This window comes from Ursus maritimus, unplaced genomic scaffold, assembly GCF_017311325.1.
Source record: "Ursus maritimus isolate PB19 unplaced genomic scaffold, ASM1731132v1 scaffold_1, whole genome shotgun sequence".
NCBI classification, from domain to species: domain Eukaryota; kingdom Metazoa; phylum Chordata; class Mammalia; order Carnivora; family Ursidae; genus Ursus; species Ursus maritimus.
The window spans coordinates 76507150-76524526 of NW_024423343.1; the positions used below are offsets into that span (position 1 = coordinate 76507150).

At 38.2% G+C, this 17377-nt stretch overlaps 1 protein-coding gene across 5 annotated transcripts; it reads left to right on the forward strand.

Moving 5' to 3' along the window:
* The first annotated feature begins 1397 nt into the window (after positions 1-1397).
* Positions 1398-17018, forward strand: NMI (N-myc and STAT interactor). 5 transcript variants are annotated; one of them, XM_040645035.1, is made up of 9 exons: positions 1398-1492; positions 5509-5543; positions 6123-6212; positions 7223-7318; positions 9367-9529; positions 12671-12777; positions 12865-13051; positions 15733-15839; positions 16599-17018. In XM_040645035.1, exons 3-9 carry the CDS (start codon positions 6129-6131, stop codon positions 16800-16802), a joined length of 948 nt encoding a protein of 315 aa, XP_040500969.1. In that variant the 5' UTR covers positions 1398-1492; positions 5509-5543; positions 6123-6128; the 3' UTR covers positions 16803-17018. The 5 variants fall into 5 exon arrangements, with proteins under 5 accessions (XP_040500969.1, XP_040500982.1, XP_040500970.1 ...); XM_040645036.1 differs by lacking the exon at positions 1398-1492 and adding an exon at positions 1684-1798; XM_040645041.1 differs by lacking the exon at positions 1398-1492 and adding an exon at positions 3958-3974.
* Positions 17019-17377: the final 359 nt, after the last annotated feature.

Genomic DNA, 17377 nt, shown 5'->3' on the forward strand with positions numbered 1-17377 from the left:
TAGAAAAGCAACTTTATTCCCATCAGTATTCTTTTTTTTTTTTCTTCAGATCTTATTTATTTATTTGAGAGAGTGAGAGAGCACAGAGGGAGAGGGAGAAGCAGGCTCTCCACTGAGCAGGGAGCCCAAGGTGGGGCTCAATCTCAGGACCCTGGTCATGACCTGAGCCGTTTAACTGACTGAGCCACCCAGGTGCCCCTCCGTCAGTATTCTTGATATAAATGAATTTGACTTGTGTTAACCTGTCATTTGAGAGCACTGTACTGATTATTATATATAACTCTGTCGCACTATATCCTAGAATGTATGCCTGGGAATCATTTTGATACATCTCCTCCCTGACCTCTATTTATGAGCAAGTGCAGCTGTGAGGTGGTTCTTTGTGTAGGATTAAGAAACACTGCAGTTCTTGAAATAAGCCAGATGTTTTTATTTTCAAAGGAAAAGATCACACTTAGTGAAGTATTTATTTACAACTTCACAACAGAACAGAAGATCATAAGAAAACTTTCAAGGGACATGGGTCATAGAGACCAAGTGAACACCACAGCTTTCCCAACTTCATAGCCTAAAAGATGTTGCAAAAGACAAAAATTGACCTTGTACTGGCTGTAAATATTTGTAGATTGAGGTTAAAATGACCAATAAATTACAGTGAGAGTTATTATCTTGAAGAGAGACTTCCACTTTGACTTTATTTGGTTTCTATCCACTTCTTCAACAATATGTCCAGTAATATGCACATGAAAGGAGTGGTTTTTAAAAACATGTCCTGAAATTAGTGCTTATGCAAACTTCAGGAATACTTTTTGGACAGATTCTCTCAAAACAAAAACCGCTTTTATTTTTTAATTAAAGTATAGTTGACTTACGATATCCCATCAGTTTCAGGTGTACATCACAGTGATTTGATATTTTTATACATCACCAGGAAATGACCCCCATGATAAGCCTAGTTATCATCTGTCACCATACAGTTATTACAATATTTACTGTATTCCCTATGCTGTAATGTACATTATATCTCTGTTCCTAATTTCTTTTATAACTGGAAGTTTGTACCTGTTTAATCCCCTTCACCTATTTCACCCTAACCCCTCCTGGCTTTGGTACCCAACAGTGTATCTTCTATATCAAAAGAACCGTGTTTTCAAAATCGAAACTGAAAATTCTTGTAACTCGTTAGTAATCATTCATTGGAGACACCATATTTGGTATTCCAAACAGTGGTTAGTTTTAAAGAAAATCCCCATTTGAGCAGAGCTTTCTTTTTCTTCCCTCTGTCTTCTTTTTTTTGTTTTAGGAACCCAGCTGTTAATCTGAGCGACGGGCACTCGGGCATTAGGCCGCGCCGGCCTCGGGGACCCAGGCGGCCCGCCCAGCCCGCGGGGCTCCCGGCCACTCCGGCGGGCGCTCGGGGCGCCGCCCAACCAGCTTTCCCGGAAGGGCGGGCGCGCCGGGCTCGCCGCGCTGCGTTCCACTGGCGAGGCGGGTGAGTGGGCGCCCTGCCGGCTTCCCTGGCTGCCATCGCCGCTCCTCGAGAGGCCCGGGTGGGGAGGGAGGCGCGTTCCGCGGGGCCGCCGACTGCCAGGCGGGCAGCGCCCCGCGGACAGCTCGCGGGTCGCTACGGGACGCTGCCGCCGGGGTGGGGGTGGGGGTGGTGGCAGGGGTGAGGCGGGCTGCGTCATTCGTCCCGGTTTCCCGGTCCCTCCCGCCCTCCTCCCCCACCCCAGCCGGTGCCTCTCACCTTGTCTTCTTCGTGCGGTTTGCTTAATTTCGGAAATCGACATTTGAAATGGTTTGTGTTTCCCCACTGTTTCCGTAGTGTCTCTCGAGATAATTGGGAAATTTACTCTCCTTGGCAGGTGCAGGGTTTGGCAGTTGCGCCTCACTTTTCGGAATATGCAGGGATTTTCTCGAAAGAGACATCGAAAGGAGAATACGATGTATTTCTGTCTATAGAACATGCATACTTAAAAAAAAAAACTATAGACGTGTATCACTGTTTTATTAATCACCCCCTTCTTTCTTCCATCCCCTCATTTCCTCTCTTTTTGCTGCCAGGTATGCATATGGAAAGACTCCATTCTGTCCGGCCTGGCACAAAGTGATATGAGTATAGTAGGAAAGCAGGTGATAGGTGGGTGGTGGTGATAACATGGTGGGTGCTGTCTTTACAATGACTACCGACTTAGTGGCTTAAAAACCAACATTATCTTAGTCTGGAGGTTAGAAGTCCACCCTGGGTCCCACTGGCCTAAAATCAAGGTGTCTGCAGGATTGCCTTCCTTTCTGGAGGCTACTGGGGTGAAATCTATTTTCTTGGGGTTTTTGTTTTGTTTTGTTTTCCAGCTTCTGTATGTTGCCCACCTTCCTCGGCTTAGTGATGCGTTTTTCCATCTGAGAAGGCAGCAACACTGCATATCTCTGACCTTTATTCTGTTATCACACCTCCCTCTGACTCTGCTTTTCTGCTTTCGTCTTTTACTTTTAAGGGCCCTCATGATTGTATTGGCCCTATGGATAATTCGGGATGATTTTCATATTAAAGTCAGTTGATTAGCAACCTTAATTCAGTCTACAATCTTAACTGTAATCTGACATATTCATAGATTCTGGGGATTAGGTGTGGGTATCTTTGAGAGGGTCATTATTTTGCCTACCATATAACGGCATAAAAGGAAGCCTGTTACTGTACATCCGACTCATGCAAAGAAGGAAAGTATCCAGACCCTAAATTGCCAAGAAAAGTTCTGCGAGTATTATGTAGCAGACCTTTTGTATGAGTTACATATATTGAGAGTCTTCATTACAAGCTCTAAAGAATATGGAGTTTTTTAAAAAAGCAATTAAAAAATGTTGCCATTTCTGCTTTCTGGAATATAATAACAGAACTTCGTATGTATGGGATGTCCTGAGCAGAATAAGTACTAGTCAAGATACCACGCACTTCTGTAAATATTGACTGTTTTCAGCATGTGTGCTTATATATTGTGCTCTGAATGGATGCAAGGAGGAGTGGGCATCGTCCTTGGCCTCGAGGTCATGACCATCTAGTCATGGAAAGTGACGCAGGTACACAAATAGTTAAAGCTCTCCAAAAGAGCTAAAAGAGGGAGAAGTAATGTCCTGTACGGGAATCAGAAAAGGCTTTAAAAACTTGGGGTGGACCTTGAAGAGCAGTATAAGTTCATTAAGGTTGGGAGGAAAGGAAGGATGTGACATATTAAGGGACAGGAGGGAGAAGAGGGACCCTTTGAGTGTTTAGTGTGGTTAGGGTACTTAGTCTAGAAGTTGTCTAAATAAGACTAGAAGGTAAGTTTTGGTTAGATTGTGTAAGACTTTAGATGACTTGTAAGGACTCTGCAGTTGGTGCAATAGGGAGCTACGGATATATTTTTGAAACCATCTGAAATTTACAGAAAAGTTGCAAGTGCAATACAAACAGCTTCTCTTTTTCCTTATTTGAGAATAAGATTCTAACTTGGAATTCTTGAATATCTATTTCCTACAAAAAAGGTATTCTCTACATAACTAAAATTCAGTAATCAAAATCAGGAAATTAATATTGATACACTACTGCCATCTAATCCTTGGATCTAATTCACGTTTTGACAGTTGTGCCAATAATATCCTATATAGCAAAAGGACCCAATTCAGAGTCTTGCATTGCATTTAGTTGCGATGTCCCTTTTAGTCTCCCTCTGCCTCGAAGAGTTTCTCAGCCTTTCCTTGGCTTTCATGAACTTAACACTTTCGAAGAGAACAAGCCAGTTTGTCTAATGTTTCCTCATGCTGAGATTCAGATTATGTATCTTTGGCAGGAATATCATAGAAGACATGCTGTGTTCTAAGGGCACTCTATCAGATGGCAGGTGATTTTGACTTATCTCTTTATTTACTTTGATTATTTTATTATGGTGGCGTCTGCCTGGCTTCTTCAATGGAAAACTACTTTCCCCGCTTTGAAATTAGTAAGTATTTTGTAGGGAAGTATTTTGAAACTATCTAGATGGTCCTTTTCTCACCAAAATTTCAATTTGTGTGTGTATGTATGTCAATATGGACTCATAGTTTTTTTTTGTTTTGTTTTGTTTTTACTCAGCGGATTTAATCATTACTGTCATTATTTTTTTATGCTGAATTTATTCTTTGACTTGGCCAGTGAGAACCTCCTCAGGCTGGATTCTGTGTCTTTTTAACATGCTCTCATCATTCTTTGAGCACTTTCTGCTTTCTGGCACTATAAGGTGCTTATTTTGTATTTTTCCTGTCTCAGTCGTGGAATCAACCATTTCTCAACCAAAACCTTGGTTCCTTGTAAGGAAGGATGGTATTAGAAACCAAATTCTGAATGCTAGGTGTGCTCATTGCTATTGTCTTTGCTTCCAGGCCTTCTGAGCGGACAGAGCTAGGGAATATATATACAGATAGATATGTGCAGTATGTATATGTGTGAGCACATACACACTTATATCTATATTTATATCTCTGTATCTTTCTCTCATTCTATTGGAAATCATGAGATTACACTGATTGTTGCAATTCCAATCCATAGCATTCATTCTAGTTTTCTGTCTTTCTATATTTATAATTATAAATTACATTTATAATTAACTTGTCCAGCAATGAAAAACCTGGCTCCTTTTATCCTCTATATATTTACTTACTGGAAAATCCCCTTTATGTACTTTGGGCCACTGAAAGCTCCAGTGTATATTTCCTGCCCCATAGGTAGAATCAGCCATTGCTCCAGGGAACCCGGGTTCCTTTACTGGAGAACAGATTAGAAACCAAGATCTAGGTGCTATGTGATCCCCGTTTTGAACACTGCTTGTGTTCACACTAATTTTTTGCTAATCTTTTTTTTTTTTTTTTAAGGAGGAATAAATGTTTTTCCTGATTCTTCTACAGGAGTAGTGAGAATTTAGTTACTTGAAATTTTAGAAGATTATATCACAAACTGATTATTAATGTGCTTCTAAAGCAATAAAAACAGTTATGATATTCCTTGTCCCATTTTTGATCTGGAACGTCTCCATCTCAGCAAATTCATATGCAGGCAATGTTCTTTACTTTTTTTGTGCCATGGTTTCTCTCCCAGTCTGATAAAGCTTATGGGCCTTTAAAAAAGAAAGTTTTAAAATGTATAAAATAAGATATATAGAATTACAAAGGAAACCAATTATATTGAAATATGATCATCAGAATATTAAAGAAGTAAGTCTTTGATATACTAATATGTATCAATATATTACAGTGTATTATAAGACCTAGTAGTGAGTTTAATAACTACCATAATTTTGAAGGAAGCTTTTACACAAACAATATTTCAGGATATCTGCAATAGTTATAACATTTTATGAAAATATTTGTGCCGTCTTGGTGACTTTTGTCACAGGTGCTGCAAATACTATGTGGCTTGTTGCCTATATTCATATTTGAAGAGAACGCTAAGTTTCCGTCAGAGATTATTAGAAGTAAAGGTGTAATTTTTTTCCTATTCAGGTGTATGGACTAGGGAGGATTTGTGAAAACTCCAGGTAAGAACTGTTGTACATGTAGGGGCTCCTGGGTGGCTCAGTCGATTAAGCATCTGAGTCTTGATTTCAGCCTAGGTCTTGATCTCAGGGTTGTGGGTTTGAGCGCTGTAATGGGATCCATACTGGGGTGTGGAGCCTACTTAAAATTTTTTTTAAAAGAACTAGAGGAGAGGTGTCTGGGGGGGCCTTTTACTCCAAATTTACATTTGGGAAGTACAATAAGAAGAATTGGATGTTTAAATCAAAACCTTCGAAAAGACCAAAATAGTAATCTTTTAAAATGGGGCACCATATTATGATTAAGATGTGAACCTCAAGGGAATGTTCATACCTGTTATTTTCTATTATTGTGTTGAAAAGAAAATGATCTTTAGAATCCTTTTGTATATTTATAGGTGTGAAAGTTATTTGAAATATAGACTCTTATCACCACATGATAATAAAGACTTTGATGATAGGGAAAAAGGTACAGCAAAGAAGAGATGTTTCTTCTTCTTTAAAAGGGTAAAAGTTATTTCTTTCTTCTTGAATTTGTATATATGTACTATTTTAAAAAATATTTATTTTTGTAATAACTAGGTAATCATGGCAGCTGATGAAGATAACAAAAAACAAGTCCTTAAGGAGTATCAGTCAGATGAAGAATTTATGAAAGATGAACAAAGAGTGGTAAAAATTACTGGGTCCTATTAAAAATTAATTTATATCTATTAATTTATATCTATTAAAATAATTTACACCTATTTAAAATATATTTGCATCTATTAATGTATATCTATTAGTTTTGCAGTGAGGCATGTTTTATATGTTTTTGCCCTACATTACTTTGAATTTGGAAAGATATTAAGGTTCTCAAAAATTTTTTCTTCCATTATTCAAGCCTTACAAAGTCATATTTCTATTCTTTCTCTTACAAGGCTTACAACGTTAGCTGTTTTTTCCTTCCCTCCCTCCTTTCTTTGATTTGCACCCTGAAGTTAAGAGCTTAATTAGCAATTATCAGATCTGACCCAAGAGCGATGGAGAATCAGGTAGCTTAAGCCACTTACCCAGGACCATATGCCCGGCATGTCAAGGCAGCTGTACTGTGGGAATCACAGCAAAAAAAATTTTTTTAATTACCCCCAAGTAACATATGTCCACAATTACAGTGCAATTCACTTATTTATTTTTTAAAGATGTATTTATTTATTCTAGACAGAGAGTGTGAGCACGAGCCAGGTGGAGGAAGGGGCAGAGGAGAAGGAGAGAGACTCCCAGGCTGACTCCACGCTGAGCGCAGAGTCTGATATAGGACTCAGTCTCATGACCTGGAGACCGTGACCTGAGCCAAAACCAGGAGTCAGATGCCCCACCGACTGTGCCAGCCAGGCGCCCCTCCGTGCAACTTCAAAGTCATACTGTTGTCACAAATAGCCAGGAAGGGAGTTGGTAAGATTCAGGTCTGGCTCTCAATCCTTGCTCTACTGCAAAAATTTCTGTGACTTTGGTCTCATATGAAAGGTAGTTTCCCTGCTTGTGTAAAGGAGATAATAACACTTGTCAGAAGTAGGAGAATCAACAGGTAATGATATCTTTCTTTGCCTTTATCAGGGTGCTAGAAATATCGCTTCTTTAATTGATTTAGAAAAATGAGGTCAGGGGCTGTTGAATTTTTTGGTGCTGTTTGATTTTTTTAGAGATTAATTGATGAAATTGCAAAGGAAAATACTCAGTTAAAGGAAGAGATCCAAAGGCTTGAAGCTGAGTTACAAGAGGCCACCAGAAACTCCCAGGTACCTCCTTCATTGTTTTATGTATCACATTTTTAACTGATACTATTTTTTAGAAAAATCAATTTAATTATACAAAATTCACTTTTAAGATAATGTGGTCATTGACGGCACCATTGTTTGTAATAGCCCCAACAACTCAACTGTCCCTCCGTAGTAGAATGAATTATTAATTTGGAGTGTCTTCACACATGGAATACTACACAGCAATGAGAATGAACAGACTACAACTATATGCAGCCACATGGATGAATTTCATAAATACAGTGTTGAGGCAAAAAAGATAAAAGAGGGCATACCAAATGCTTGCATTTAAGTAAAGCACAAAAGCAGGATGTTAGAAGTTAGCATTCTGGTTATCCTTGGAGGCAGGTAGGAACTGGAAGGGAGCCCAAGGAGGCTTCTGGGTGTTGGTCATGTTCTGTTTATTGATCAGGGTTCTGGTCACATGTGTGTGATCACTTTGTAAAATTTCATCTGGCTGTACATTTCTGATAATACACTTTTTAAATTTACATATATATTTTTATTTTTTATGTGTGTATATGTTAATGCAAAAACACAAAAATGACAGTCATTATCAGTCACTTTTGGGTCAAATTCTTGGTCTTCTCACTAAGTTCCTTTATTTCTCTTCTCATCCAAGTAACTCAAATGAATTTCACAGTTAAAAAAATTGGATATATATCTTCACCATTTAAGTTCTCTCCTAAATTTTCCTGTAATTGAGCTAGACAGAACTTTCACCCCTTTTTTCTTCATAACAACTCATATTGTTAAAAAAAATCCTGTCTCTAAACAATTTAAATGCTTAAAACATTGTCACTTTTTGTTTCTGAAATGAAGGGTAGGGTATTGAATATCAGGAGGTGGGGTTCCCCATGTTTATGGGACTTAGTGAACACTCTATTACAGTTCTGGTTACTTCTCAGTCTGGAGAGGAATCACATAGTCCTACAACTCACAGGGTCTTGGGAGCCCAACCAGCTCAGCTGATCCAATTTACAGAGGACTGAAACTGTGGTCTAGAGAGCATAGGTGAGTTGCTCCTGGCCAAGTGTGCCCAAGACCAGAATCAGGCACTCTCATTCCAGAAAGCTCTCGACTTTTCAGCATTATATTGGGTATTTCCGCAGTATTGGGAAACACTCTGCCTTTTCTCAGACACTGCCAGTTGTTTTGAAATTGGATTTATGGTAATCAGAAATTCTCTATGGAGATTATGTGTGAAGATATAGAACAAATGTGAGATTAGGTCAGGTAACTCATTGAATATTTCTAAACCCTTTGTGATAACACAAACATTTTCTTTCAGCATGTAAAATACTTATGGGAAATAGAAATGCAAACAACAGATTCGTTTGTGCATTTATGTATAGTTGTATATGCCCGTTAATCCTGATGATTTTAAACAGATTAAGTATAACCAATAACTTTATCCTTCAGGTTAAGAATTTTGTTGATAGTGTCCCTTCACATTTTTATAAACCTGAACTTGAGAATGGTTAAAAAGTTGGGCAGGTATTGGGGAAAGGGGAATTTAAATTTGATAAATGTTAAATCATATAATTCAGGAGTCTTTCTTTTTGGATAAAATTATCTGGGTTTGGTATCAAAATAAAGATGGTATATACACAACTCTAATTTATATTGTTTTGTAGTGAGAGTAAACGTACTAATGATTCCCTTGTAGGATAGCCTATTATTGGTACAGTTGATTAAAAGGTACTTATCTACAGGAATGATGTAGGCTTTAGAACTGAACACCATACAATATTGGCTAGTTTAAACATTGATTAGAAAGTGAGAGATTATATATTTATAATTTCATCTGGGAAATAATATTAAAGGATCAGCATCTGATTACATTACTGAGTACTTACCTAGGAAGAAGTAATTACTAAAGATATTAAATAAGACCACACTCGGTATTCTGTCAGATTCTGAAATCAGTGGAGAATGAATTATTGGATGATCAAATCACATTATCACAAGAAGGGCTTAAGTTATTTCTTGTCTTGTTTTTAATCAAACATTTCTGTTTAAATTAGATTAAAGAGGATATTCCTGAAACAAAGGTGAAATTCACATCTTTAGAGAATCCGGAGAATGACAGCCAGTTTTTAAATATCTCCTGTTCATTTCAAGTGAGCTCACAAGTTCTCTATGAGCTACAGAAAGGACAAGGTCTTATCACCTTTGAAAAAGAAGAAGGTATGAGTAATGTTAAAAAATTTGACTGTCTTACTTTTGGAAAGCACTGAGACTTTCAAAGAGCTTTCTTAGATATTTGACTATTGCTCTACAGTTTTTATATCTATCATTTCATCTCATCTCATAGTGATACCTTGGGGCAGATAGGATTATCCCCATTTTATGATAAGAAACTGAGACAGTAAGTAGCTTGAATATGATCACTTGTTCAGAACATGACGACTCTGGGACTCAAGCGCAGGTGTTGTGATGTCCAATACCAGCATCTTTGTACTCCACCTGCTGCCTCCAAATGATACTAGTAATAATGTCTTAAGCTATTAGAGCTCTACACAGTTCTCAGAGAGTTCTCACAGACATCTCATTTTATACTCACATGACTCTGTGAAAGCAATATGATAGGAGAATTACTGTTTACATCTTATTACTAAGAAAACAGATCCTTGGGTGTTTAAGTGATTTACCTAAGGGTACATGACAGGTGAATGGAAAGAGCCCAAGACTCAGAGATTTGGTAATGGGACCTGATGTTTGCTAAGTCTGACATGGTGTAGGACCTTGTTCAGAACTGGGGGCACGTTAGGAAAATCTGACCTTCAGTGCCAACTTAGCCCATTTCTAGGTATGTGATTTGGGTTGGGTTCTTTCTAAATCTCAGATTTTTATGACAGGCTTTGTGGTATACCTACCTCATGGGGTTGGGCTGAGTATTAAATGAGAGATGCTGATATAATACTTAGCACGGTGTCTGACACATAATAAACACTTAATAAATATTAGCTGTCATTATTGCTACTCGTTAGGAATTTTCTGGATAAGGAAACTGAAACTTAAAGAAGATCAAAGAACTTGCTCAAGGTCCATACAGTTAAAAATTGCAAAACTGAGAGCCAAACCCATGAGTATCCATGTGCCTTATACTGGACCAACAGTCCTTGGAGCAGGCCACTCTTCCAGGCCTTCGTTCTTGTATTCATCTGGTTGTGGGGTGGGACCAGATGGTCTTAAGCCCTTCCAGTGCTCAGATTCTGAGAATCTAGGATTATAGCTTGTATCTCCTTACACCTGGTCCGTCACTATAGCCTGAAAATAAATATTAAAAAGGATGAGGGCCTCAGAGGGGAGGGGGGTGGGGGAATGGGATAGACCAGTGATGGGTAGTAAGGAGGGCATGTATTGCATGGTGCACTGGGCGTTATACGCAACTAATGAATCATCGAGCCTTACATCGGAAACCGGGGATGTACTGTATGGTGACTAACATAATATAATAAAAAATCATTTAAAAAAATATTAAAAAGGAAGGCATTCTAGCTGGTCAGCATATGCACATACTGTTGGTTCACCATGGGTCCACCCTGGATCTACCCCTGAGCTGAGGACGGAGGAGGAGGCCAAGAGCCCTGTGTTGGCAGTTGGCAATGGTGATGGAGATATAACCAAAAGACAGAAGCGAGGATTTGAGAGGCAGGGATTCTGCGCAGGAATGACCCGGGAACGCTGGGACTAGGGTTGTCTTCAGAAGCAGCTGCATCGCTGCTCCCATTCTGGGCACGGCTCTGAGGTCTTCCTCTCCTGCGACAACTTTGGGCTTATACACAATTAAACAGGAGTTGGCTTTTGATAGAGTCACAAAAGTTGAAACGCAAGTGGTCCTTTCAGCTGCGTCAGATCACCAGATGTTGGAGGTTTGGGTGGGGGGTGTGGGAGGGAAAGGGCATCATCTAAGTATTACTTCATTGACATTCTCTGTTATTGTTGCCTGTTGTCATTAACACACAAAAAAATTGTGATTCAAGTTATCGAGTCATATCACGGTACAATGAGTGTGAATTCCCACATGACAACGCCCTGCCTTTTAGCCTGTTTCTCTCTTCCTTCAGCTGTGATGTGTGTGCTGTCTGGTTGTCATAAACACTTGTGAGATTTATAAGACCGGGAGTGGGCATCTCTTATCTTTATGACAAATTAGAATAAGCGGCTCTGTATTAACAACTGAAGTGTTATAAACTCTCATGTCACACAAGTAAAAATAAATGCACACCCACACGCATTTCAAACTGAAATATAGTTGCTGTCTGAAGTTCTAATGATTTTTGGCATAATTACATTACTGAGCCTCTCCCATTTGCACAAATAAATTAGATTTGATAGTTTTGTGATTGGTATAGGCTATCATCTTTTTAATAAAGTGATCTCAAGAGCATTTTAGCAAAAGTAGAATTCCTCATTAAATACAGCAAAAAAATAAAAAAGACTCACACTTTGATATTCAAGCCTATGTGGTCTTTAATATGTCGCCCTTAGGAAAGACAAAAATGAGTATTTATTTCTTTGGTGTTTATAACATATTAAAGAGAAATGACAAATGATAAATAAGATTGTCAGAATGCCACTGACCCACACAACTTTTTCCTACTTACTCAACATGGAAGAAGTTTCTGGCCGTGCTTTAATTAATGTACTAAGGGAATTCTCTCATCATTCTGTTAACGGGAATTCTAAAGGGTGTGTGGCTGTGCTGAAATAATATATGAGTCTCTGAAGGATCGCCAGGCTTATCTCTTAAGAGATGAATCTAGTACTTGATGAGACTTTCTACATTATAGTTTTTTTTTGAGTTTTACTGAGAAATAATCGACGCATATCACTAAGTTTAAGGTGTATGGCATGATGGCTTGATTTACGCATATTGTGAAACGGTGACCACAGCAGGTGCAGCCAACATCCATCTTCTCATATAGGTGCAATAAACAGGACCCCCATAGATTCAACAAAAAGGAAAAAAAAAGGGAACAACTTTTTTTTGCTTGTAATGAGAACGCTTAGGATCTACTCCCTTAACAGTTTTCCTGTATACCACACAGCATGTCGTACATTATATCCCTGGCACTTATTTTTTGTACCTTTTGACTACTTTGCAACTCTTGCTGATGTATTTTGACATTTTCGACATTAATATGTTTATTTGCCACTTTGGTGGCAAGACCAATAACACCTGGAAGTCCTAGGAAAATTTTAAAAAATTAGATCCTTTAAAATTAAAGAAAATTGTAAATATTTAGGATAATTTGTTCTTAAACCAAAAGTGAAAACATTTATTAAAATATTGGCAATTAATACTCCCAAATTATTTTTCAGTTGCCCAAAACATCATCAGGATGGGGAAGCATCATGTGCAGATAAATGATGTAGATGTGGAGGTTTTGGCCCAGCCAGTTCCGTTAAACTCAGGAATCAGATTCCAGGTAACATGGTGATTATAGCTTTTTAGAATTCTGTTAGGTGTGAACACTTTTCTCACCCGTATTGCTGAATATGAAATGATATCCCAGGTTCTTGAAGAATACTCTAAGGTGAAGATCAATGTTACTGAAATTCCTGACGTGTTGCCTGAAGATCAGATGAGAGACAAGCTAGAGCTGAGCTTTTCTAAGTCCATAAATGGAGGCGGGGAAGTGCTATGCGTGCAGTACGATAAGAAGTCCCGGAGTGCCGTGATCACGTTTGTGGAAACTGGAGGTATTCACCCATTTAGGCGGTTAAAAAATACTTCACCATTTAAATTACGTTTTGCCATTTTTCTTTTCTTTTCTTTTCTTTTCTTTTCTTTTCTTTTCTTTTCTTTTTCTTTTTTTTTTTTAAGATTTTATTTATTTATTTGACAGAGAGAGCAAGAGAGCACAAGCAAGGGGAGGAGCAGAGGCAGAGGGAGAAGCAGACTCCCCAGTGATCAGGGAGCCTAACACAGGGGCTCGATCCCAGGACCCTGGGATCATGACCTGACCCAAAGGCAGACACTTAACCGACTGAGCCACCCACGTGTCCCTTCTTTCTTTCTTTCTTTCTTTTTTTTTTTTTTTAAGATTTATTTATTTATTTTAGAGAGTGAGAGAGAGTGAGGGGGGGAGGGGCAGGGGCAGAGGGAGAGAGTCTTAAGCAGGCTCTGTGCTGAGCACAGAGCCAGTCATGGGGCTCGATCTCATGACCCTGAGATCAGGACCTGAGCAGACACCAAGAGTGGGACACTTAACCAGCAGTACCACCCAGGTGCCCCAATGATCTGCTATTTCTTTCTTTCTTTTCTTTTCTTTTCTTTTCTTTCTTTCTTTCTTTCTTCTTTCTTTCTTTCTTTCTTTCTTTCTTTCTTTTTTTCTTTTGTTTTGTTTTCTTTTCTTTTCTTTTTTTTTTTTGGTGGGCAGCAAAGTTTATTGAGCAGTAGCAAAGTGATAGCACAAAGCTCCCGAGGAGGGAGAGGGGCCTGAGAGGGTTGACCTGATCTGCCATTTCTGAAAGTGTTCCTTTTCTACTTCTTTTATTTAGAATTTATTAGCATAATAATAGGGGATTTTTTTTTAACCTTATAAAGTGGTAGAGTCCTGAAAATGATTTCTGTGAATGCTACTGAGAATAATATTACATATAACAAGTACATCAATCTTCGTGTGTCCTCCTCACATGCCAGGCAAGGAGCCAGGTGTTCTGTACACATACCTCGTCTGAGCCACAGCAAAACTTTGGAGATAGGTGTTTTCCTCTATTTGCATTCTATTGATGAGAAAACTGAGTCCTGAGAAGGGTAAATAACTTACCCAAAATCACAGTGGGTATGTGGCAGATTTCTCTGTTAAACTGTCACTTCCATCCCACCTATTTTGACAGATGAGGGTCTCTTACGTGGAGGGAATAGATTCCAGGCAAGACAGGGTGAATGGAAGGAACAGCTAGACATCTGTTGCCTTTGTACGTAGAAATGGATCTTTACCAAATCATCTGAGGAGGGTTTACATTCTTATGATTAAAAATATAAAATTCTACAGCTGCTTTTGTTAATATGTGCAAGTGATTCTCAATGTAAAAATATCTTGCTCTAGTTAATCCAGTTTTTAGGGTTTCTCCTGGGTTTGCACATATAATAGAAATCCAGCTATACAATTGAAAAACATTGACTGATTGTTTTTTCATAACAAAGTAATACATTCTTTTCAAAAAAAATTGAAATAAAAGAGCATTAATTTAGTAAAAATGGAAACATTTCATGAAACTTCCTTTCTACTATGTAGTTAGGTATGGTTAGTTGAATGTCTTTTTAGATCTTTCCAGAATTGCCGGATCATATGTTGATTCTAATGTTTAATGTTTTGAGCAATGGCCATTCTGTTTTGCACAGTGGTTGTACCATTTTATATTCCTACCAGCGTTGTCCCAGGTGTCAATTTGTCCACATCCTCACCAACAGGGGCCTGCACTCTTAACCACTGCACCATATTGCTCATTCAAGATGGACTGGTGACAGGAGAAAAAGCAAAGTGATAGGATATTCTCAAGAATATCCTATCTGTTAAACTTTATGCAGTCTGAAACATATTCTCCTTCCCCTGTAGGAGAAAAATACTGCTAAAAATAAATCTGATTATTCTTTGTGTTAGAGGAAACTGATCAACTTCTGTTATTTGCCTTCACTTTCTAGATGACATTCAGATCCCTCCCCCCGATGTTGGTTAACATCATTATATCAGTTTACTGAATAATATCATGTATTAGTTACAGGACAACTAAGTAATTTTATATATATAATATATATTACAGTAATTTATTATATATGTGTATATTATAAATATATATATAGTATTTTTTTAAATTTTATTTATTTATTTGTCAGAGACGAAGAGAGAGCACAAGCAGGGCAAGCAGCAGGCAGAGGGAGAAGGAGGCTCCCCGCTGAGTAAGGAGCCTGATGTGGGACTGGATCCCAGGACCCTGGGATCATGACCTGAGCCAAAGGCAGACACTTAACCGACTGAGCCACCCAGGTGTCCCTATATATATAGTATTCTAATCGTACTTTTCAATTATACTTCTGGAGAAACGGGGAAACTCACAGTCCTTTTAGGGTGTGTGGATTGCTTTTTGCAGATGGTTATTGCATTTTATGTAGCTGAAGATAGATCTGTCTGAGGACATCACAGCTCTCTGCAGTGATTGCAGTGGATAGTTCAGACAGAAGGATCTGTTAACCCCCATTATTGTTTGGTCTTGTATTTTTCAAAATTATGTACTGTGAAGTGGATTGTAGAATTTTAAAAAACATAACCACTCAGTTCACTGTTTACTGTGATGTTCTGTTTGAAGAAACTTTTAACTTTGGTTAAAAATGTCTATGATATAAAAAAGAAAATAATTTTTTAAAAATTTACTTCCAGTTGCTGACAAGATTTTGAAAAAGAAAGACTTTCCACTTTATATAAATCAAAACTGCTATAGAGTTACTGTTTCTCCATACACAGAAACACACTTGAAACATTTTCAGGTAAAGTCATCTCTTTTCTTTCATTTCGGGAACTTACGGCTCAAGCCCACCCCACAAAAAATAAAGAAAAAATTGTGAGTCTGTTACTGTTGAATCTTATTAGCGAGCAATATCAAAATAGTTTCTTCATATCTGCTTGGTGCAAAATTAGTTTGTCTTTTAAAAAAATGTTTTAGTGCAAACCTGTACCTTATTTAATTTCTTACATACTTTTTAAAACCTGAAATTACTCAGATAATGGTATAATATTTTTGTATGTGGAGACATAGCTATATTTCTCTCATGTGTCTACTATCCTTGGGCATTAAAAATAATTCTTCCTGCTCATTTTCTCTGAACTTATGATCTTTACCCCAGACCTAGTCCTTTTTTCTGTTCCTACTCAGGTATTCAATGGCACCCCCATCTACCTAGTTCACCATTTGGAAAGCTACAGCTCGTGCTGAATTCTTCATTTTGCTTCACCTTCTGCATTCATTTGATCACTCACTCTTGTCCCTGGCACCTCTGACTGCCCCTCTCACTGGTCTTTCTGTCCATAGAGATGCCTGTCTTTCCTTTCTTCCTCATAATGCCACCAGAGTTACCTTTCTGGAATTCCAATCTGACTCAGATATTCTCATGTATGAAACATCTTGCTGAGGCTCCTTGTCTCTTCTAAGATAAAGTCCAAAATATGAAACAGAGCTTTATCAGTCTAAAGTTTTGCAATTCAAAGCTCTTAGAAAATTCTCTATCTTTTTTTATTTTTCTTTTTAGGTATTTTTGGGAATATCGGAGAGGACGGTGCTTCTGACTGGAATGGAAGATCTTCAGATGACGGATGAAGAACTTTTACAGGATTTAGTTAACATTCACTTTCAACGGGAGACGAATGGAGGTGGAGAGGTGGAAGTGGTCAAATGTTCTCTAGGTCAACCTTGCATTGCATACTTTGAAGAAGAGAGGAATAGAATGATCTGAATAGTACAGCCTCTGAGCCCAAATCACTGTAGTGTGTAACAAAAATGAATATCCTTTTCCTTTAAAGAATGAAGACTTTAATTCCTTAGTGGCCATTCATTCTTAGATACAAAATATATGTCCATGTTTTTGAATTCTTCTTTGTTTCAAGCTCTGCTGCATGCTTATAAATGCAGTAAGCTCACTGTATTAAAAACAATTTTGTTTGTTCATAAATTATGTGGATTGGTGCCATGTTCGTTGAAATCAACCGTATGTGATGCAATTGTCCCTCTGCTGTGTTGGCTTATTTGGTCATGAGCATGTGGGCCAATTCTTTTTTGGCCCCAGGTCCACCAATATGCAGACTTGACTTTAACATTTCCCAAAAGAAATGTTACATTCAGCTGTTTGTGATTTCCGTAGACTTTGACTTTCAAGGGACTTCAAGAGTAACCATTTCCCACTTTCCCATCGTGTAGCATTTTCCTCCTCAGCCCCAGAGGTATTTTTCAGAGCTGAGTGTGGTCTTTTTACTTAAAATTTTCTTCGCCCACAGTGCCAAGTGTCCCCTGATTCTTTCCAAAACATCTTCT